Source organism: Camponotus floridanus, unplaced genomic scaffold, assembly GCF_003227725.1.
Source record: "Camponotus floridanus strain SB8 unplaced genomic scaffold, Cflo_v7.5 scaffold6, whole genome shotgun sequence".
NCBI lineage: Eukaryota > Metazoa > Arthropoda > Insecta > Hymenoptera > Formicidae > Camponotus > Camponotus floridanus.
In genome coordinates, this window is record NW_020229769.1 from 4216203 (window position 1) to 4240503 (window position 24301).

The following is a 24301-nucleotide window of genomic DNA, read 5'->3' on the forward strand; positions in this document are numbered from 1 at the left end:
AGATGTGTTGATTTACGTTAGTTATATTTTCTTGTTCCACATCATTATAAATAAAATCGTAAATATTATATAGATAAAGATAATAAGCCCTAGAATTAACTTAGAATTAATTAATACAGAGAGATTATCAATGCGATTGAAACTTAATTATTGTATGAAAGTTTTTACAATGTTATCACAACTCTTGTCGCATAATTAATTCGCGTAATTCGCTCGTAAAAATTTCCCGAGAGTTTTCTTTTCACTGTACATACACGGAAGTACGTCTTTATATTACTTGTATATCAATAAATGCACTTAAATTATAATCAATAACAAAATAATTTTTAACATAATTTATAGATACATTTTGAACATGATTAATAGATCTGTTAAATGATATAAATATGTGTATGTGAAAATGATTTTATAATTTTATTCTATTCTAATTTTTTATATAATTATTTTATAATAATTGCAGCTGAAGAACGCTACTGCAGTCTTCATCATGAACCTCTCGATATCAGATTTGATGTTCTGCTGCTTCAATCTGCCGCTTGCAACCCACATTCTGGCACAGTTCGTGGTTATATGGACCACTTCTCTGTCGGTTGTTTCCGCTCTTGAGATACGGCCTCGTTGCAGTCAGCCTCTTCAGCGTTCTCGCCATCACGATCAATCGCTACATCATGATCGGTCATCCCGGTCTTTACCCTTTGTAAGTAACCCCTTTCCTCTCCTGTTGCTCTAGATAAAATTAAATTTTTTATAATTATTTTAGATATTTATTTGAAACACTACATTTAAATTATTATTGCATAAAAATTGATAAATAAATAGAATTAAAGAATATATTACCAAATTTTTCATTCTTTTTTGGTCAAATATTATTTTTAGATTATATAAAACGAAATATTTAATACCGATGGTTTTGATGATATGAATCGTCGCTTTCGTCTGCTGATTGTCACGTGGTTCGAGCAATTCGGACGTTTTGGTTTGAATCCTATCGGATCTTGCTCCTGCCGGATGTAAACGGACGGAGTCCGAAGGAATTTCTCTTCTTTCTTGCATTTTTAATACCCTGCTTCGCTATTATCATTTGTTACGCCAGGATATCTTATATTGTTCGCGAAACTGCCTCAAAAAGCAGAGGCAGAGACAAGATCAATGTGGAACCTATGGAAACCAGTCATGATGTAAGATCTAATTATTTATGTGAGAAGATTTAATGTTAACATAAAAAATTAATTATATATGTATTCAGAAATTTTTTAAGTAATTGATTATTAATGAAATATTAATCGAAACATATATCCCTCTCTATTGAATTTAAAACTAAATAAATTTAGATTTATTCTTTGATTGTCCCCTCTCTTTTGTTCTAAAAATTACTTACTTATTTAATTTATTAAATAAGTAATTATTTATTATTAATTTATTAAAATATAGTTTGGTACTTTATAAATCACACACTGAAGCTTAAATTCTGTTTTTGATCATAATCATTATTTTGCAGCAACAATCTATATCCATGAAGAATCAAGAGCAAGAATTATTTGTTTTTGATCCTATCTTATCAATGCGATCAAATTTTCTCACTCCAGACAAGGAAATGGAGCCATCGACTCTCATTAACGAAGATTCATCATGTTCGAAGCAGTCGATCCACGATCAACAAAAAACAGATTGCACACAAAAACATGTAGACAATCCAACGACGGTAATCAGTCTTGATCCAAACTCTAACAACGACTATAATGCTCTTCACGTTAGTGCATCGGAAGACATATCGTTCGTGGACGATCGCGAAGAATCAAATTTCATGGAGATGAAACTGTTTCTGAATAAAAATCAGAACGAATTGCAGCGAAAATCGCCGAGAAACTCTTGCGGGCGATTGGAGAGATTGACCAGCCGAGCGTCCTTCATGGTAGAGTCTTCGCTGCAGCGATTCGCCGGTGGCGATCCTTCGGATCTGCCAGAAATCCTCGTGGATTCGAGATCGCACTCGCCCGTGAAGAAGACATTTCGCAGGGAATCAAAGTTCAAAAGCGTTGGCAGGATGCGCAACGGTGAATTCGTTTTCGCACCTAGGATGTCCGCCAAGGATCGGAAGCTGTTGCAGATGATTCTCGTGATATTCGCGTCATTCCTGATATGTTACCTGCCGATCACCATCACAAAGCTATTTCATAGCGCAATCGCTTGGCGAGGCCTCAACATTGCCAGTTATATACTCATCTACTTGACGACCTGCATCAATCCCGTCATCTACGTCGTGATGAGTTCTGAGTACAGAAGCGCGTATAAATATGTGTTGCTGTGTAAGGGTGAGCAGAAGACGAGTAAAAGGAGATTGCCGAGTTTGCTGATGCTCAGTTGAACTCGTAAATGATTAATTACATATATAATATGCTAAATATAATAGATAAATGATATAATATAAATATAATAGGTATATGATTTAGTCTGTTATATTATCTATATTTATGTGATCAATGATTAAGAAATCTTAAATTGTTGGCGCTGATATATAATTTATATCTGTCGTATTATCTATATGATCACAATGATTGAGGAACTTTAGATTGTTGGCGCTCAACATTGTGTTTTATAATTATGAAGTAATACCATCTTAGAGGCTAACTAATCGCTCTTTAGTTAAAATTATCAACTTATTATTAAAACGATTAACGTAGATTTCTAAACATAATTCTAAAGATTTCTAATTTTAAAGATTTCTAACATAATTAAATCAATAAAAATAACTTTATTGATTTTAATATATAAATTACATACAATTTATTGATTGATAGCGTCTCTCTTCTCGCAATTTTTATTCGCTTTACATATGGTTATAAGATTGTCATTAATATTATTTCGATATTATCGAATATACTAACTAAAAAATATAATTAAATTCTAAATTTAAATGATCTTTTTACATTAAAGATGTTTATAATTTTTTGTATAATTCTTGTCAACAGTACTTAGCCTTATGATTTTTGCAGATCTTTGCTGAATAGTATTAAATCACTGTTAAGAAAAAATTATAAATTGCGAAAAATTTTAAAAAAATTTTAACATTATATATTTCTCAATATGTTAAATAATTAATATTTTTCTTGAGCAAGAACCGCGAAGCATAAATTAAGAATTGTTAATTTATATTATACATACAAGTGCATCATTGAAATATTTATAGATATTTAATATTTTTACAACGAGGTAGTTAAATAATTAATTTTAAATATGTTACATATAAGAAATAAACCTTATCTATACGATCCTTATTCACTTAAGTTCAATTTTCTTTAAAAACTTTATTATTTATCTATCATTTAATAGATGGTTAAGCAATTAGTTTTAGAATAATATATGCTTTTCCAACCTTCCTAATCACATCATCAAAATATTACATCTAACGTTGCAATATTCAATCCTCTTATTATTTTAATGGAGATTAAATTCTCTATTTCTCCCTATATCAGCTCTAATGACTTTTTATCGATCGTCTTTTAAGAAAGCCTATTCATTTATACCTCTTATTATATATTTTAAAAATAATTCTAATTAAAAAAATATTTAGAGCTGTGAAGGGATTTCTTTCTCGATGTTAAAATTGATATTAGCCTTTCGTTAATAGTGTTCAATTTTTGTCAAGATTGGCAGGCACCGTCGCCGCCTGTATCGTACTGATATTCATGGTATTCCAACTTTTTTCTGTATTGCCGCTTTTCGGTGTGACCTTCGTGATATCTAACTTGCCACTATTTTCTTTGCGATTCTTGTAATACAACCCACCGGCTGCAATGCACATGCCTATCCCGCCAAATACCATCACGTATTTCAGAAAACTGCAAATCAAAATTTCAAATTAATGTTTGATTTATTTTATTTTATTGGTAAATTTGAAAAAAATTAAAGAAAATTTCTCTTTAATTTTCTTCAAATTTACCAATAAAATAAAATATATATTTGCAATTATGTTGCTAACAAAATTGATTAGATTATATAACTAAGCAAAAGTACTAGTTATCCATCAAAATATAATTATTCGAGAAATATTGTCGTAGGCTCACTTGACAACTGCTGTCGCCTTGAATACCACCTTGACCTTATTAACAAATTCGTCATCGAGTAATATTCCTTCTTCCACCCAAAATAGCGGCAACAATGCCTCTGGGAAATTTTTCATCAATTTGAACTTCGGAATCGGTTGTACGAACATGTTGAACTGCAATCGCTTATGCGCGCGTATCGGCGTAGCTGTCATCGGTTCGAAATCCATATCCATTTCATGATCCTCCTATCAATGAAAATAATTTAATCACAGTGATTATATATTTCTCATCATATTTATTTATGTAATGTTTCTTTCAATGATATATATCATATTTGTATTTTCTTCTTATATTTATTTATGATCGATATCTATATATTTTTAACTTTTGTCGAGTGTACCTGAGTCGGATGCAAACCATCCACCAAATCCAACCAATTTGGCTCGGAATCGTAAAAGTGTGGAAGCGATCCAATGATAGGTGCACCTATACACTTCGACAAATCATAGAGATTTCTCGTTAGACAAGTATCCGGTGTCGGGCAGAAACATTTTTCTTCAGGATTCTTGCTCATATCTCCGAGGTCCGCCGTATAATGAAGAGTATTGAGACCTGCAAATTCGAAAATGCTATGAGAAAAAATTCAATGATGATAAGAACGTGTTTTATGTTATTTTGCTAATACTTTTTCTACCTTTCAAGGGAAACTATAATAATATATAATAATAGTTACATTATAAACTTTATTTAAAAGACAATAAAATTATTTTTATTGCGATATTATATTCATTATGTTATTATTATAGTAATTTTATGTCTCAAAAGCTGTAAATTCAATTCTAACTTTAATGGGACATAGTGGGATTTTTAATTTGTATTTAATATAATTATATTTGTTAGATAAGATAACTATTTTTTCTTCTTACTTGATCGTTTCATATGATTTATATACCTTTGATTCTGCTATGATAACGATAATGCGCGCTGACAGATCGACAGATTTCGTAACCGAATGAGACAATGTCGTCGTCTGGCCCGAATAGAGGTGGGAAGATCGTTGAATCGGTACCGTTGTATTGATTACAATGATCTTCCGGCCAAATATCCAACGCAGGCTTACCATCCCATTCCAAGACACGACCGACGTCTTTGTAATTTTTAATACCACGCAAAACTTTCATACGTTGCGGTAGGACGCTCCCGTTTTTCTAATAAAATTATTCATCAATACAATTATCATCAATACAACACGCGGGAAATGTTTATGACTTTTTCGTATTTTTCACATATGCATTTTTCGTAATCATAATGTCTAATTACAATCTTACTTTTATTCACAATTAGAGTTGCGATCAAATAATAACAGATTATTATCCTGCGTGACTCGTTTCTTTTTCATAATATACTATTAAACTTATAATTAATATTACTCATTAATATTTCACCGAGAAATCAGAAAAGTTAAAACAGTAACCGATAATAATAAAAAATATGTTACATGTCTGTGTGTGTCCACGCATATAAATATTTATGCATGTAAAAATATATCTATAAAAAATATATCCGGATATATAAAAATATATCCGGATATAAAAAAATAAATAAATAATTTAAATCGATGAAGAATACGTGAGAAATATTAATTAACTTTATTAAAAATAATTGTGACAGTGAAAAATAAATAATCTTGAAAAGATAATCATAGATAATCATAAAATAAATCTTTGCTTAAAAAAAGGTCTTTGAATATAATTAAAATTTTAAATACAGTTGTATAGTTTCTATAACAAATAATCAAAGAGATATAATTTTTTAAAATTATAATTTTTTTAGAAATTATAGAATTATAATTTTTTTAGAATTAAAATTATACCTACCCCACCGAAGAGAGAGAACTTGTATCGATTTTCCCCGTCCGGCACAAGATCCTTCGCTTCCGTCTTCAGCACATTGCATGCTGCCGATCCAGCGAAGTCCGACACTGTGCAGTCGACTGGCAGACCATCGAAAAGTATGTCCTTGGCTTTGGCTTTTACGAATATTGAGTCTGGTTTGTGGAAGATACTGTCGACCGCTTTGCCTATGTTATTCAACATAACATAAATTATCTTAATATCGCTAGTCAATTAATCAAAGGATCGTTGGAAATAATATAATCGACCAAAACTAGCCAGAAATTTTTTGTTTATTGATTACGATGTTTCGACCATATAGTTGTGGTCAATTTCAAGTAAATAAGATCAAATGACAGATATAAATCATAGTGTTGTAAAATGCACAAGTCACGTTTGCACGATCATTACATCTTAATAAATTTAAAATCGAAACGAAAATAAAAACGATGTGTCGGTGTGAGACTTCGTCAACGAACGTTCTTGACGAAGTCTCACACCGACCACAACCATATGGTCGAAACGTTGTAATCAATAAACAAAAAATTTCTGACTAGTTTTGGTCGATTATATTATTTCCATCCTTTTATTCAACATATTAATAAATATTCTTAATTTAATTTATAATAGAATTGGATCATCGAATAATCGTGTAGAAAATTCTTTTCTCGCACTTTATTCCTTTTTATTTTTATTAAAATAAAATTTAATTGTCACACGACAAAATATATGTACATGTAATGCGAATATAACAGCAAAAAATAGAAATATATATAAAAATCTCATAAGCACACTCTTTATATTGACAAAGGTACATATACATTAGAGAAACATATCTCTCTTCTTGGCAGAATAGCTGAAGAATAAAGATACTACTACTATATTAGAGAAACATATCTTTCTCATGTTCCACTTTAAATCTTCCAGCATGCATTGTTATAGTCCGAGCCGACCGACCTATGCGATACATGACTGATACATGACCGCAATCGATACACGACATTGAAAGGAAATAATGACATTGTATATACGTACCAATAATTGGCATTGCAGCAGGCTTCTCCTTCAGGGTCATCAACGCCATGCTCAGAATCATTAGATGAGGAACCACCATGTCCTCGTTGCCCGTCAATCCGTGGCTTTTCTTGGGATTGAAAAACCATGTAGCTTTTATGCTATATTCGACGCTATCCTCATCCTCTCGATCGATGAGATCTATTTTCACCTTGTACTCACTAAAATGAACATCCGAGTTTTCGAACATTTTGAATAATAAATAGATTTATATAAAGATCTCAAAAAAGATTCGATTATTGCGGATTAGATTAAAATTTAGATCACTATAAGGTTGAAAATATATAAAAAAGAAATCGAAGAAAAGAGAGTATAGAATTTGTTAATTTTTAATAAAGATAAATTAAAGATAAATTAAATGACAAATTAATTTTTGCGAATTTTTGTATCCGTAATTGATTATAAATTTTTTAATATTATGTTTATACTTAAACTCACTCATAAAAGAATGGTCCGACTTCTTGTAGTTTTGGCTTTTGACCCTGTACAACCTCATCAGGGTTAGTCACGTTGAACAAATAGATTTTAAAATCCAATGGCAACGGAAAATTCGACCACATGTCGCGTATTTCACTGCCTGGTTTCAACATGATAGCCTACAAACATTAAATTTCGTTAGTTTCATAAAATCACATAGAAATGAACATAAAATAATGAAACGATGCTCTCATAGTTATAATAATTAAAAAATTTCGTAATCTTATAATACATAATTTCTATATTTCTTTTAATATGTATGTACGGATTTAAAACAATTTTACTGAAACTACTCAACTATTCGCAATTCGGTGACTAATATATAGATTTAGTATGAAATTTAACAATCATTAAATTTGAAATATTATAATCAAAAACAGATCTCTACAAAAATTGCGTAAATTATGGTTTTGACATAACATATATACACACAGATACAAATATTTATGTTTATTAAATTTATACTGTGCAAATTAAGTAAATGTATGTATTTGTTAGTTATGATAGTCCTCCGATCATCTTTAAAAATGTTTTCTTATAAGTTCAAGAAAAGAAATCGCCATAATTTTAATGTCATTAGATCAAAAACTGGAATATATATAATGAGATACTAAAACATTATGCTAGAACATTATAGCGATTGACAGTAAGGTTCAAGGATTTCGTGCTGTACACTTTCGTAGAATGACTTTATCATTTCACAATATTCAGTAAAACTGTGCGTTGGATCAGACGCGTATAAAGAATTTTTCTAAGCAAATCAAGTATTTGAATGCGATAAAAAGAAAAAGAAGAAAAATTGGTTATTAAATTTGTAAAAATTACATAATATATCATATTTAAATATTTCAAAACTAGAGAATGAAAGATTATTTTTAAAATACGTCGACATATATAATAAAATATATATTTTTAAAATAATGATTGAAAAATATATAATATATGAAAGCAAAATATATAATATGTGAAAGCAAAATATATAATGAATGAATAATCTTTCGTGATATGTAATCTGTAAAAATTTAATTTTATAAAAGAAAATGTTACAGCTTGCAAAAACACATATCTTCCGATATATTCCATTAATTACACGAGTCACGCGAAAATAAGATTGTTGAATAAATAAAATTTTGAGACTTTTGAACTTTTCTATGATAAAAATACTTCAAAGCGCTATAAAATGTTTTATTATCGTAACGATATACACTGTTTAATAATGAAAAATCATGGATAAATAAATCGTTGTATAAGTATTATTATCATTATCATTACGCTTAATGAGCTAATTATACAAGTATCATTATCATTACGCTTAATGAGCTAATAGAACTAATAGAATGATATTAGTAAATTAATTGTTATATGATGTAGTAAATTTGTAAATTGTTACCTTCTTGATTTGAGACCTAATTAGTGAAGGAAATCCACACCACGTTACAATGCCGAAGAAAAACATACATCCACCGCCGATTCCGAGTTTCTTTATAGACACCATTTTAGCGCTCTGTGAATATGGAAATATCGAATAACATTTAAGCAGAAATGCACGATCGAATCTAAATAGATATTTTAAACGAATAAGCAATTTAAATAATCTCGAGTTACTCAAAATCAAAACTATACATTAAGTTTCCGTTGCTATACCAATCTAAAATAATTGTCAAAAGTTTGATTTCAATTTGAGAAACAATCGCATTCATAATTTAACTTTCTATGAATATATCATTTTTGCGGAGTCACGAGAGTCACTGCTAGGACATTAAAACAACATTAATACAATGGAAACCTTATTATTATTATTAAATCCTTCAAGAACACAGAGCACATTGCCCAAGACTTTGCCGTAACATGGGAACACATATAGCAAGTGAAAACGCCTCATAAAATCGTATATCCTCCGAAGGGTACGAACGGTAACATCATACACACGTTTCTTGGAAACCATGAATCTCTAATTTTATATGCTCTTGTCGATTTCACGTCAATTTTAATCTAAAAATGGCACCTTTTTCTCACTGCATTGATAAAAGAAAAATTTAAGATAACGCCTCGTATAATTGTTAAAACTGATCTTTTTAGGAAAAAGTCTATCTATATATTTGTATAAAATCAAATGAAATATATATTAAAATATATAAATAAATTATCGTTAATTATATTACCGTTAATTAAATTTAATGATAATATATATATTATTAAATATAATATTATTATTATAAAATTATTAAATAAAAATATAAATATAATAATAATAATAATATAATCAAATAAAAAATATGACCAAATTTAGTTAAAAATAAAATTGAATATTATAGAAAAAAGAGAATTAAATATAAAACACGAAAGAGAGAAAGATTATTACGAGAGTTAAGCTTTCATTCATGTAGGAAAATATCAAGTTAAAATCCGTAAAAGTGGTACTAACAGATATAAATCAAAGAATAATTTTTTAATCTGATTCTTTGAGAATTTAAATATGATTATGATAAAAAGAAATGCTTGTAAAAAATTCGTTCTATGATTTGAATCGTCTTCATCTTTTTCGTTGCATCTATTTGTATGTTCGTAATCCAAACAAATAAATTAAGCACATAATTTTCTTCCTTCAAAGTCGATATCCGCATTCATCGTATATATTAGATATTTAATATCATCATCGGTATTCAGCTTCAATACATTTATTTTATTTCTCTCACAATCTTTTTCGCCAATTTTTCGTAAAAAAATCCTTTCGCGTAATTTATTTCTCTCTCGTGGTTTGATCCATAAAAAGATACAGCATATATGCAAAAATTAAAATTCCGATTGTTTAGATCCTTATTCACTTCTTTCGTCGCGTAAACGAATTCACGGATTACTCTCGTTCGTTCATTTGCGTTTAAAAAAAAATCTCGTGGTGAATATTTATTGCCAGAATCGCGTAAAGAAACGAGTTCACGAGTCGCGATGCGAGATGCGAAAGCCTCGACCTTCCTCCCCGTGTGTCTTCGCACTGTCTTCACACCTGTTCGGCCTCCTGGCCGATTTCTTCGCCACCCTTGTCGTCGACGTCGCCGTTGATCGTGCGCGGCTCGTCGCGAACAAACTGCCCAGGCGATAATGACGCCGACGTCTTACACTAGACCGGCGTCGGCGTACTCCTGCTTGCTCGTCCCCATTGCAAACTTCTTGGCTTCAATTACTTAAACGTTGCGGCATCTCGAGCACAGCGGGATACAACTTTGTTCTACTCGGGCGTGATGCGATCGAAGGCATAGAATTTACTTGCTGACTCGCAAAGTCGTGCGTGATTCAGTCACGCTAGAGACTCTCCAATGAAAGTCACGAAATGACATTCAAACTAAACTGATGCAAACAGCTATATGATGACTGTCAATTCTCTCTCTCTCTAGGCAACTTATTTAGGGAAAAAGACAGAGTAGTGCATCATATTCTAAGAAACAAATAAAAAATTAATCTCGAAAAAATATATTTATAATTTATAATTTATAAAAAATATATCCTAAGAAACAAATAAAAAATTAATCTCGGAAAAATATACATTGGATTTATTTTAATTTTCATATTTTTATAATGTAATTTGATTCTTCACTTTATCTCTTTCCAAAATTTTGTACAGAAAGATATTAAGATCTAAAATTTATCTTAAAGCAGACTGCTATTTATCGAAATAATTGATATCATTCTATTTGATCGAAATAGAATGATATAATTATTAAAAAAATTAATTAAACAGAATTAATTAGAAAGAAAGAATGCATTATTTCATAATTTTCATTCGAGGATTTTTAATTGTATAAGTTATCTTGTATAATTCTTGCTAGAGGCTATAAGCAGAAGACCTAAAATAGTCTTGAGATTATGTCAATATTATAAATAATTGCAATTATTAAAATTTCTTATTTTTATTCAATTTTTTTAAAATATATAACTCTTTGGTAAATACGTGTTATTTAAAAATATATATAATTTGCGATAACATGTCATTTTAATAATAGTCATGTTATAAGTGCGATCTATGTATAGATACGATTCTAGTAGAATCTAATGGCTTAAAAATATAATTTGCATTTAATATTAACGTTAATTATATTTCTCGATCGATTAAAATGTTACATTCTTTATGGAATCCATATGGGCATATTCCGAAATTACTGTAATTATAACTATTGACAACTACCCAGGTAACAGAATGACATCAAAAATCTTAATAACGTTTTAATGATGTCATTGTACGTCATTAAGACGTCTGAAGACATCATCCTGCTACCTGGGTACTTATTAGTTACTGGATCTAATTACAATCGTATATCTGCTGATAAATTATAAACCTCAATAATTTAGTACTATTTATCTAAGTTTTCTATCTACAAATAATTAATCAGTCGAGAAATAATCAATAATTAAAATATAATCGTATTAAAATATGTTTAATCATATAATAAATATACGTTTAATCGTATTAAAATACGATTAAAGTATTGTTCTAACTTCTAATATATTATTAATTATTTATTATATATATATATATATATATATATATATATAATATTATTAAATTAGAAATAATATTTCAAAAAAGAAAATTTAGAGAAATAATCTAACATCTAGTATATATGTAAAATTATTCTAACGTCTAAAATATCATTGTTATAATAATAATATTTCAAGAAAAAGAATTTAGAAAAATAATTATTATATTAATATTAATATAGTAATATAATTATTGTATTAATTTAAAAAATTATTATATTGTATTTATATAATATACAGGGTCTACCAAAAGTGTGGAAACCCCTAAATATCTCGGAAAATATACGTTTTACAGAAAAGTGTTTCCAACAAAAGTTGTAGGGTTTAAGAAGATCTATATACTGATTCTATCAGTTTGACCTTGGATGGCGTCGTCAAGGTCAGGTCAAGGTCACATTGACTTTTTTAAATGACACCCCCTACATTTGATTGCATATTCTTATAGCTTAATTCAAGAGCTTTCCAAAACACTATAATAATGTTCATTTTTATTAAGTACTTTGCGAGTTATGAGGGTTGAAATAATTTCTTAATTTTACATAAACCATAAAATATCTAGTAAACCATTCATTTTTCGATTATCTTACCTTCATATTTTTATGTACAAAATAATGAAAGGAATCAATTGGTGTAAAGAAAACATACAGTTGTTTTTAAGAAAAAATATGGAATTGTTAATTGCAAATTACATATTTTTTCTTAGAAACAACTATGTGTTTTCTTTACACCAATTGATTCCTCTCATTAATTTGTACATAAAAGTATGAAGGTAAGATAATCGAAAAATGAATGGTTTACTAGATATTTTATGGTTTATGTAAAATTAAGAAATTATTTCAACCCTCATAACTCGCAAAGTACTTAATAAAAATGAACATTATTATAGTGTTTTGGAAAGCTCTTGAATTAAGCTATAAGAATATGCAATCAAATGTAGGGGGTGTCATTTAAAAAAGTCAATGTGACCTTGACCTGACCTTGACGACGCCATCCAAGGTCAAACTGATAGAATCAGTATATAGATCTTCTTAAACCCTACAACTTTTGTTGGAAACACTTTTCTGTAAAACGTATATTTTCCGAGATATTTAGGGGTTTCCACACTTTTGGTAGACCCTGTATATATATATATATATTGTGAATATACACAATAATAATATTTTGAAGTTACAATTTAAACCGCGTAAGCCGGATATTGTTTCAATAGAATTATATTACGTTGAAATTATTTATCTAGCATAATTAGAATTATGCATATGCATTAGTAAAAGTATGTTATATAATAAAATTTCTTCAAAATTTTATTATTATTTTCAACACTTGAATCGAAATCGATATTGCGTGATTACTGTCATTTCTTAACCTTTTTGGTATTCATATAGATTAGGTAACGAATAATTATTACTCCCTGTTGAGAATAATTGTTAATCAATGTTGGGTGGTACCATTTCAGCTTGTATAGTGCTGATTGTCGGTTTTCGTGACGCGCTGTTCTCTTCCTTGCCTGATTTTGGCAAAAGATCTGGTTGTGTAACCTTGTCCGCATTCTTCTCTTTATAATATTTCACTGCAGCAGCAATCATCATGCCTATCCCACTCAGCATCATGAACCACATCAATATCCTAAAATAGAAAATTAAACAATGAATTCAATAACTTTATCATGAAAATATCTCGAAGAAATGAAGAAATTTATTTTGCAAAACTGTTTACAAAATTTTTTAAATTGATCTTATCTATTACAGTAACAGAATGTATAGTGTATTTTTAAGCAATTTCGATGTTAAAATATAATGCAATAAAAATGAAAAATTATACGAAGTAATAACAAACTGAACTTTACTTACTTTGCGACTAAAATTTGTTTATACGCAACTTTCAATGGTTTTATCAAAACTTCCCCTAGTTCAAGTCCGTCCTCTACATAAAATATCGGGAAGAGCACTTCCGGGAAGGATTTCATTAATTTAAGTTTAGGAATAGGTCCGACCAACACGTTGAATTGAATCTTCTTATATGCTCTTATTGGAGTACCTGTCATTATCTCAAAATCGAAAGTCATCTGGTGCTTCTCCTAACAAGTAACATATAATCTCATAACCATTATAAATTCTTGATAATTCACTCCAATTTTCACGATTTAAGATTTATCCTATTTTGTTCTCTTATTTAATATAGACTCTTCTTATTATTATTTCCGAAAAAATAATTTTATTATAATCCAAGTAATGATATATTAATGCATCTGTAATATTTTAACAGTCTCTCGTAAAATTAAGTCTCTTGTAAACGACTAAACTTACAGGATCAGGATTCAATCCATCGATCATTTCGAGATATCGTGGATCCGAATCAAGAAGATGAGGTAAGCTTATTCTTATAGGCACGCTTTTGCAGGGACCTGCATTATATACATTTTTCGGCATGCATCCCTCAGGCTCGAGACAGAGACACTTGGCATCCTCATCCGTAGACGGATCGCCCAAATCTGCCGTATAGTGCAGCGTTTTGAAACCTACATTAAAAAATTATCGAAATTGTTTAATTCTATATTATCACTAATTTATAAATACAAAGTATTTCAGAAATGAACGAAATATGATTTTTGTAGAAATTGTATACTGAGAAAAATCATTTAATTGTACCAATAAGACGTATATGATTGAAGACATTTTGGTTAAATTAAACAAGAATTTCTAGTATCATAATAAGATTCGATTTTTTATAACTAGAACGTTTAATATATTTTACTATGATTTGGTTAATATTTTCTGGTTGAATCTATAAAATTTCTTATTGCATTAACTTCTTTGCTTGCCGCTAGACGGCGAGCCACTCTTAACTTTACTCGTATTAAATATTTGCCATGAAATGTATATAAAGAACTAGTATTCACATTAAATCCAAAGTATATTTTTTTTCTTTTACGAGTAAGTGCCAGAAAGAGGACGCTCTTTGATTGTGTGTGTTTGAGCTGAATTCTCTTCTTGCATCACTGTTTATCAGTTTAATTTCTAACAAACTGAATTTAAAATAATTTATATAATTTATTCAATAATCTGGATTGAATTTATCCAATAATCTTGTTGGAATTTAGAATATTAAACAGACTTTTGAGATTAGATGGAAAAAATTTAGACGATTTGGTGCTGGCGAGTTTAGTATTATTAATCAGAAAATTTGGTAAATTTAACAGGAAGAAATTAATCTTGGTAATTCCTACAAGAATTCTGGTTTGTCTATTTTCCAACAGACATACTGATTGAATCTACCAGAATTCTAATTAATGCAACCAGATTTTTTTCTCAGTGTAGAATTTTATTATATCGATGATTTTTAATGTTCAGAATGGAGGCTCTATAATTTTTAATGTTAAATATTTTTATATTTAAATGTCTTACATCTTGTGTGTGTGTGTGTGTGTGTGTGTGTGTGTGTGTGTATGTGTATGTGTATAAAATATGTATTATATCTTTACGCATATAAATGTATCTTATATGTGTTTAAATGTTAATATATGTGTGTATGTGTGAAGTTTATTTAATTTAAGATTAATCTCAAATTCTCCAGAGAATTACTATTAATAGAATTTAATAAAATTATTTAAAAATCTAATATTATTTATTAATTAATTATTTTGTTTTTATTTTGTTTCTCTCATCATTAAATAAAGAATTATAATATTTTATAATTTATGTGCATACATGTTACATATTTAAAAGAAGTTTATTTAAAATAAGTAACATTTCTTTATAGATATTGATACCTTGAACCATCCCTGGTTCAACATAATAAGCAGGTATACTTCGGCAGATGTCTGGAAAGACTGCCCAAACATCTCTATCTTCAGTGAGAAACGGCGGAAAAATAGTTCCATCCGTGCCGCGATAATCGTTGCATGGATTATCAGGCCATATACTCATTTTCGTTGCATTTCCTATCGATAATACACGTCCGACGTCTTTATAATTCTTGATTCCTCGAAATACTCTTATGCGATCTGGGAAATAGGTTCCATTTGCCTGAAATACAAATAATTGATATAAATATTTATAGGAATAATAAATAGGAAATATAAGAATAATAAGATAATATAGGAATAATAAATAGGAAATATAGAAATAATAAATAATAAATTAATAGGAATAATTGATAATAAATTTATAGGAATTGTTATAGAATATAATTACGAGATATTATATTTTTAAGATATTATATTTTTAAATATATATTTTTAAATATATTCTAAAAACAAAATATAAATAAATACATGTGTATACGTGTTAAATATTAAAATAATTAATATTTTTCTACACATTTTTTAAAATAAAATATAATTATATAAAATAATTAAATATATAATATAATTATTAAATTTAATTTTTCATAAATGATTTATTTTAATATAGCCTTTACAGCACCATTTATTTTTGTTTTATAATTAGATATTTAAGAATATATTTTTTATATATTTAAGGATATATTATACTTAAGAATTCTTTGTGCAAAATTAATATATCAATATATCTTTGAAGATATTAGACTAAAAGAGTATTTATTGTTATAGAATTGTTTTTAAAATCTTGCAGCAATATAAAAATATAATTGCGCAAAAAAATGTCGCTTTAAAATAATACAGATACATACCTTAGCGAGAAAACCATATCTATAACGTAATTCAGCCTCTCGGATGAGAATATCTTCCTTTTCTTGTAACGCGCTACACACTGCGGATCCAGCGAAATCCTTTATCTCCGAACAATCGACACGTAAACCATAGAAGAATAGTTCTTTCATGTTAGTTTTAATAAATATTGATTCGGGTTTCTGGAAGATACTATCAAGCGCCTTGCCTAAAGATATTCATAATGTAAGAATTGATATTTCATCCTGTTTATTTTATTTTACAATTTCAAAATTTTGAAATATAGTGTAGCATATTATTCATAACATGTATATATCAGAAAATAGATCAGACATATAGATTAATACTACTATGAAAAATTAAACTTTAAAAAGTAAATTTAAATCAATCAGTTATTATTAATTAATTAATTATTATATTATTATTTATTAATTATTAATAAGATAATTTTTTAATTTATTTTGTTAATCAATTAATAATTAGAAACAGTCAAATAAAAGCCAAAGAAAAGAGTGATTGCATAACATTTTTCAAATGTTTTAAGGATTTTAATTCAGGAAACATAGTTGTGTATATGTATATCTTCTTAATTGTAGAATTTTTAAATGTGAGATTATTTTTATACTTCTCGGGAAAAAACTTAGATAGAAATGTAAGCAAAAAAATATTACAATTGTTAAACCAAGAATTTACATGCTCTGATATTTTTCTCTCTTACGCTCTGATCTTTTCTCTTTTCTATCTCTGATATTTTCACTTTTCCATATATTTTACTCTTTGAAAGTTTAAAAAATCTCGGAACATTTTACAATTTGAAATGTATTATACAATCAGATTGTTTTAAAACAAAGCTAAGAATTTCTTAAAATATTCAAAAAATATTTCATATTGTTTATTTACACACATCTTGACTCTTATTAGAAAGTTTATAATTATTATTTGAGATAAATAATATAACACTATACATTTTTCAAAATTAAAATTATTCAATAATTAATAAGATAATTAATAACATACTACTTAATACATTTTAACTTTACATTAAATTCTTGAAAGTCTCCAGTAGATAAAATAAAAGACGTAATTAAAATCGACCACACTGGCAATTTTATTGATGGTACAGAATCACAATGTTTCGACCATAGGTTTTGGTCCTTTTTGAATGAAAGTAATTTAGTTAATTATTATATCGTGAGAAATAAAGAAATCACTTCGTCAAGATTATCATGTCAGCTCCATGTCCTCTCCATCAACACACAGAGAAAGACTTAAGTCTTTACTAGACTTTCAGTTTTTCTCTGTGTGTTGATGGAGAGGCTGACATGATAATCTTGACAAAGTGATTTCTTTATTTCTCACGATAATAGTTACTAAATTACTTTACTCGAAAAGGACCAAAACCTATGGTCGAAACGTTGTGATTCTGTACCATCAATAAAATTGCCAGTGTGGTCGATTTTAATTACGTCTTTTACATTTTAACTTTCTTAATCATACGATATTTCATATGTTTATTCCATTACGTACTGATGACCCCCATCGCAGTTGGCTTATCTCTTTGTATGATCAGAATTATTGCTATCATGAGGGGATGAAACGTGTAAATCTCCGCATTCTCCGACATAACACTCTTTTCCGGATTGAAGTGCCAAGTTTGTCGTAAACTATACTCGACGGTATCATCTGCGTCCCGGTCCTCAATGTTCTCCTTATCTCGATATAAACTGAAAATCATATCAATATCCATAAATTTCCATATCTTTATTTATTACTTTTAGTTATTTTCAATTATTATTTGTATAATTACAAATATACATTATTTAATAATTGCAAAATTGCACTTACTAAATTTTTTTTAGATTTTAAATAAACTGCTCCAATTTATATTCACATATTATTTAAAGCTCTCTATACTGTAAACATTTAATCTAGCTATTTTTATAAAAAATTATGCAATTGGCTAAATTATCTTAATATCATAAATAAAATTACAATATTATAGAAAATATTATACTTACTCATAATGAAAAGGTCCCACTTCCTGCACAATCGGCTTCGCTCCTGTTTTAATTTCAGATGGATTTGTTACGTTGAAAATGTAGATCTTGAAATCTAGTGGCTGCGGAAGTTTCTCCCAAAAATCGCGCATTTCATCTCCCTTTTTCAACCTAATTTGCTGTAAATTTGTAAAACTTAACATTTTTACACGCAAAGCTTTTTCTCTATGTATCAAAAGTTCTGTGATTAATACTTTTATTTTCAGTGTATATATAATTGTTGGCCAATCAAATATGATCTATAGTAAAATGGATTTAAAATTAAAAAAAGAAGATTTTACTAAATATTTATATGTTTGTGAAACTTAATTTGTGATATCTTAAAATTGACAAAATCATCATTTTTTAAATTCTGATTTTAGTATTTCGAAAATAAATCGCCAAGAAAGGACATGTAATCATTACTTACAGATTTGACTTGTGATTTCAATATAGCAGGAAATACTGCAGTGTAGATAATAAACATCATGGAAAACGTACAGGAGCCGGCAAGTCCGAGTTTTTTTACAGACACCATATTATTAATCTAAAACACACACGCACGCCACAAACAAACTGAATTATATTTTTTATGTTGCACCTTTCAATAAAAAATTATCAACACCTTATATCCTTCAGTAACATGTAGCACAATGTTGAGGATTTTGCCGATCGTGAAAAAGGATAACAGACGCCTCAGATTCGAATTACGCATAGCATCGTTTATATGACGTAAAACACGACGCGTGTTGTTTTCTAATTTGAATTTTATGCAAAGAAATTCTTGAAAAATACCCATTTTTTGCACTGACAAGAATTTCAATTTTTAAAATAGACAAAAAATCTTAAATTATCAAACAAGAAATCTTGATTCTTAAAATCTTCGATCTTTAAAAATAATATTCAATATTTAATTATCAAAAACTAACAAATTTCCCTTTGATAACACTTGATTTTTAAAAATAATAAATTCTTATTTTAAATTAACAAAATCTCTTTCTTTTCCAAATAATGTAAAATAAGAACTCCACAATTATCGAGAGAGAATTCTCAATCCTTAAAATTAATAAATTTTTAGATTAATTTCTTTAAATCACGGAATATTTTATATTTCATTTTTTTCTTTATTGGATCGTCTGTTTTTAGGAAGCATCTGAGTAGCACACCTGAATAAATTTTTCTTCAGAAAACTTCTATAACAAAAAAATTGCTCTTTTCGTCTTGTGCTCTGATCTCGAGCACTTCTTGTCATCGGTCCTCAGCAATTCTCACTAGTGAACTATCTAGTGCCCAGAGTTTCTCTCACGTTCACAGTTTCTCACATATATATATATCTATATCTATATCTTTATTTGTACACTGATTCGTGATTCGTCGACATCAATTTATTGCGACTGCGCGATCAGTAACTTTTGGATAAGATTTATTAGTCTGCGGTGAAAATACAAGTGCGGCTATCAAAATAAGTTTCTAGGTACTTTATCTATTTTTGTATTTTATTATTTTATTTTCTTATTTTATATACCGATTTAGAAACAATTATAAGAAGCTAATGCGACAAAAAGAATGAAAAACTATTATGATTTTAAAATGGCCGCAGGTTTCATCTAAATTGAAGAATAAAATCTGAAATATTAAATTTATATATGTTCAAAATAAGCATGCACATTTAAAGAGTAATAGATTCCAATCTTTTTAAATTATTTTTTAATAAGGTTCACTTTTGTTTCGCAAAATATCATATATAATTGCTATGAAATAGCAATAATATTTTACTAAAATAAATTGTCAATATAACATTTATCACATTTGCATATAATTTTAAAATATAAAATATAAAATAAAGTAATATTTTATTATATATTTTTTTTAAATTTTGTTATTTATTGAATGCGATTTAAATCTTTTAGAAGTATAGAAACTCTAAAGAGTATCTCTAAAGTAAAATATCTAAGATCCAGTTGCACCAATATTATTTTAACTTTAAGTGAAACTTAAATATATGTCTGTCTTTATTTATTTAGAAAGAAAGATAAAGATAGACATATATTTATGTCTCGCTTGAAGCTAAAATAACGTTGATGCAACCTAAAATATCTAAAATAATCTAAAATAAATCTGAAGTATCTAAAGAAAACAAAAAATTTCTAAAACTGTAATTAATTATAAAATAACTTTTAAGTAGTTAAAAAAATAAAAAATATAGGATATATGTATAATGTAAATTATCACTTATTCAACATGTAATATTTTAATAACACAAATAATTGAATCAAATTATAAACACTTAAATTTTAATAAAAAAATTTTCTTATAAATTTTATTTATAATAAATTACCAAAATTATTATAATTATACCGATAAAAAACTTTGAAATGAAACAGTTTTTAATATCTAGTATTTTTCTCATAAAAAATTATTTTTATAAATAACATGTTCCTGCTTATTAATAATAAATACAAGTATACATTGTTAATCAATTAAATTTTGGTGGACGGGAACAGAGTTTGCTCTATATATCAATTATGAATTTAGTTTAATGTATGCGAAATGTATACCACATTTTCATTAGTTTCACACTTAGAAAAAATGTCAAGATAATTAAACACGCAAAGATATTTTTGCAATTTATTATACATTAGACTATAGATATACTAATGGTAGTGTGTGAGATATCAGAACAAATAAAATTCACACAAGCATAGCTCTAATTGTAAGAGAAACACAGCAAAAGAAATTAACTATAATTAATTATAATTACATTTTAAATATATTCTATTCTATAAATTAAGGATATACATATATATATATATATATATATATATATATATATATATATTGTGTTTCTCTTACAATTAGAGCTATGCTTGTGTGAATTTTACTTGTAGAAATTAACATATATATTAAAATATGAAAATACATATATATACAGGGTGAGGCATCTAAAACAGGCCACCTGAATAACTCCGTTGGTAAGCCGAATATAAAAAAATTGTTCAGACAAAAGTTGTATGGTTTCAAGGGGGACATATGATGGTGTCATTAGTTTAATCTTGAAGAGCCACCCAAAGGTCACGTGAAGGTCAGCTCCAACTTTTTAAATGGGACACCTTATATGCTTTTGCATATTCTTGTAGCTCATCTCAAGAGCTTTCCAAAACACTACAATTATGTTAGTTTTCATTAAATACTTTCCAAGTTATGAGGCTTGAAATCATTTTTTAATTTTACATAAACCGTAAAATATCTTGTAAAATATTCTTTTTTCGATTATTTTACCTTAATACTTTTATATACAAAATAATGAGAAGAATCAATTGGTGTAAAGAAAACACATAATTGCTTCGAACAAAAAAATATAATTGTTAATTGCAAATTACATTTTTTTGTTCGAAGCAATTATGTGTTTTCTTTACACCAATTGATTCTTCTCATTATTTTGTACATAAAAGTATTAAGGTAAAATAATCGAAAAATTAATATTTTACAAAATATTTTACGGTTTATGTAAAATTAAAAAATGATTTCAAGCCTCATAACTTGGAAAGTATTTAATGAAAACTAACATAATTGTAGTGTTTTGGAAAGCTCTTGAGATGAGCTACAAGAATATGCAAAAGCATATAAGGTGTCCCATTTAAAAAGTTGGAGCTGACCTTCACGTGACCTTCGGGTGGCTCTTCAAGATTAAACTAATGACACCATCATATGTCCCCCTTGAAACCATACAACTTTTGTCTGAACAATTTTTTTATATTCGGCTTACCAACGGAGTTATTCAGGTGGCCTGTTTTAGATGCCTCACCCTGTATATATATATATATATATATATATATATATATATATATATATATATTTATATTTTAATATATATGTTAATTTATACAAATAAAATTCACACAAGCATAGCTCTAATTGTAAGAGAAATTGTAAGAGAAAAAAAAATATATATATATGTATATTTTTTTATTTTAATATATATGTTAATTTATAGAATAAAATATTTAAATGTTGACGCTTTTTATCCCATATCGCTCGATGTTATAAGGATATATATATATATATATATATATATATATATATATATATATAAATCATTTAATTAAAATGGATCTCAAGACATTTAAATTTAATATAAAATATATTTTTTAATATAAAATATATATTTGTATTATAAAATAAATTTAATATGACAACAAATTACAATAAATCAATGACAATAACAATAAATCAAATTAATATTATTCTTTCATGTAACCTGGTATAACTTGTTTCACTTGATCTCTTGGAGTTCATTTCTTTCGATCGCGATGATGTTTGTCACCTTTAAGTCAGTATTATGGATCCGCGCCTTTGGTGTCAAGTGTAACGCCTATCGAACGCAAAAGGCGCCGAAGGATTAATAAAATATGAGTCCACTATAGATACTCTATAGTATTCGCTACGAACAATTCCTATACATTATTACTAACGTCTATCGTAGACGTAGTTATCATAACCGAGGTCTTATTAAAATAAATCGCTATACACAAAAGAAAGTCAAAGTTTTCGCATGCGATTAAGTAAAAGTATTAAGAAGATCACATATGCTTAGAAAGAAATCGTAATAATGGAGTTATTAAGAGGAGATTCAGTATATTCTTTGTGATATTTGCAGCTGCATACTTATAATCATACAATATAACATAGATTAGCGTTCTGCTAATTAAATTCTCACACAATAATATTTTTAAAATTTTCTTGTACAAATTCACATTTTTATATATAATTATGAAATATAAAAAATATAAAATTAAAAATAGTAAGTAAAATAAAAAAATAATAAAATCTTAAAGGAAAGAATGTATCACACATGTAGCAAATTTACTTTAATAAATTCCATCTCTTGAAGCCGAATTATATCACGTAGATAAACAAAGTACAAATTACACTTTATATGATGCGTCATACTACACTATGAAATTCGAATCGGCATAATTTTCGTACAATTACGAATCTGTTTGTCAAATTTGCTTATTTATACAATTCACAAGCAAAATTTTTCCTCGTCAAAGCAGAACAGTCGCGTTTTTTGCCGAGAGAAAGAAAATCCGTACGTCTACATCGCTAAACGCAAAACGGATACTGAGAGCTATAATGGCGAAGAGATAGCGATTCGCCGTAACGGGGTTACGATATTGTTTCAGAGCATACGAATTAGACGGATGACATGAGCCTTTTTCTCGGATGACAGAGGGCGAGAACGCGTTCACGTGTTTTTCTCGCTTTATTTACGGAACAGCCGTATGGTTGGCGAATGATGGTCGATAACCGGTAGCATCGCGTTTGTTCGCACGATCGCTGATGTATCGTGTATAGTTAACCCTCTTAGGTAGCAGCAGACGCGGTTATGCTTGTCTATCTTCCCTGTAACTATGGAATTTACTTGCTAAACAATTTATTACCTAAAGCAACTATTAAGCACGCTGAAATAAAGATAATTTCATTTTCCCTAGCTTAAACTACATCAAAGTACGCAGGAATAAAATAATTTATTTACTTGTATTTTTAATTAATAATAATTAATTAATAATAATAATTAATGTAGTTTTATTGAAG

At 28.0% G+C, this 24301-nt stretch overlaps 2 protein-coding genes and 1 pseudogene across 5 annotated transcripts; 1 reads left to right on the top strand and 2 right to left on the bottom strand.

Annotated features, from left to right (window-relative positions):
* Positions 1–355: 355 nt before the first annotated feature.
* Positions 356–2721, top strand: LOC112639363 (annotated as a pseudogene).
* A 506-nt stretch (positions 2722–3227) lies between these two features.
* On the bottom strand, positions 3228–10693 carry LOC105256769 (sensory neuron membrane protein 1). Of its 3 annotated transcripts, none has more exons than XM_025412967.1 (9): positions 10459–10693; positions 8880–8993; positions 7451–7608; positions 6974–7173; positions 5924–6126; positions 4999–5254; positions 4447–4658; positions 4065–4291; positions 3228–3839 (listed from the first exon to the last, which is right to left on the bottom strand). In XM_025412967.1, the coding sequence occupies exons 2-9, from the start codon at positions 8982–8984 to the stop codon at positions 3632–3634; spliced, it is 1569 nt and encodes a 522-aa protein (XP_025268752.1). In that variant the 5' UTR covers positions 8985–8993; positions 10459–10693; the 3' UTR covers positions 3228–3631. The 3 variants fall into 3 exon arrangements, with proteins under 3 accessions (XP_025268752.1, XP_025268751.1, XP_025268750.1); XM_025412966.1 differs by having other exon boundaries at positions 10494–10692; XM_025412965.1 differs by lacking the exon at positions 10459–10693 and adding an exon at positions 9276–9580.
* Positions 10694–13313: 2620 nt separating this feature from the next.
* On the bottom strand, positions 13314–19982 carry LOC105259519 (sensory neuron membrane protein 1). 2 transcript variants are annotated; one of them, XM_025412970.1, is made up of 9 exons: positions 19870–19982; positions 19134–19250; positions 18686–18843; positions 18195–18391; positions 16670–16875; positions 15789–16044; positions 14326–14537; positions 13870–14096; positions 13314–13645 (listed from the first exon to the last, which is right to left on the bottom strand). In XM_025412970.1, exons 2-9 carry the CDS (start codon positions 19239–19241, stop codon positions 13447–13449), a joined length of 1563 nt encoding a protein of 520 aa, XP_025268755.1. In that variant the 5' UTR covers positions 19242–19250; positions 19870–19982; the 3' UTR covers positions 13314–13446. The 2 variants fall into 2 exon arrangements, with proteins under 2 accessions (XP_025268755.1, XP_025268754.1); XM_025412969.1 differs by lacking the exon at positions 19870–19982 and adding an exon at positions 19329–19466.
* Between the last annotated feature and the right edge of the window lie 4319 nt (positions 19983–24301).

Excerpts from the sequence above, each read along its gene's own strand:
- LOC105256769 (XM_025412965.1), bottom strand. The coding sequence starts at position 9,434 with ATGGTTTCCAAGAAACGTGTGTATGATGTTACCGTTCGTACCCTTCGG. Across the intron at positions 7,174-7,450 it reads GTCGGACCATTCTTTTATGA|TGAGTACAAGGTGAAAATAG; the intron begins GTGAGTTTAAGT and ends TGTTCATTTTAG. Across the intron at positions 4,659-4,998 it reads TTATCATAGCAGAATCAAAG|GTCTCAATACTCTTCATTAT; the intron begins GTATATAAATCA and ends TCGAATTTGCAG.
- LOC105259519 (XM_025412969.1), bottom strand. The coding sequence starts at position 19,418 with ATGCGTAATTCGAATCTGAGGCGTCTGTTATCCTTTTTCACGATCGGC. Across the intron at positions 16,045-16,669 it reads GATATGGTTTTCTCGCTAAG|GCAAATGGAACCTATTTCCC; the intron begins GTATGTATCTGT and ends TTTGTATTTCAG. Across the intron at positions 14,538-15,788 it reads TGAACCAGGGATGGTTCAAG|GTTTCAAAACGCTGCACTAT; the intron begins GTATCAATATCT and ends TTTTTAATGTAG.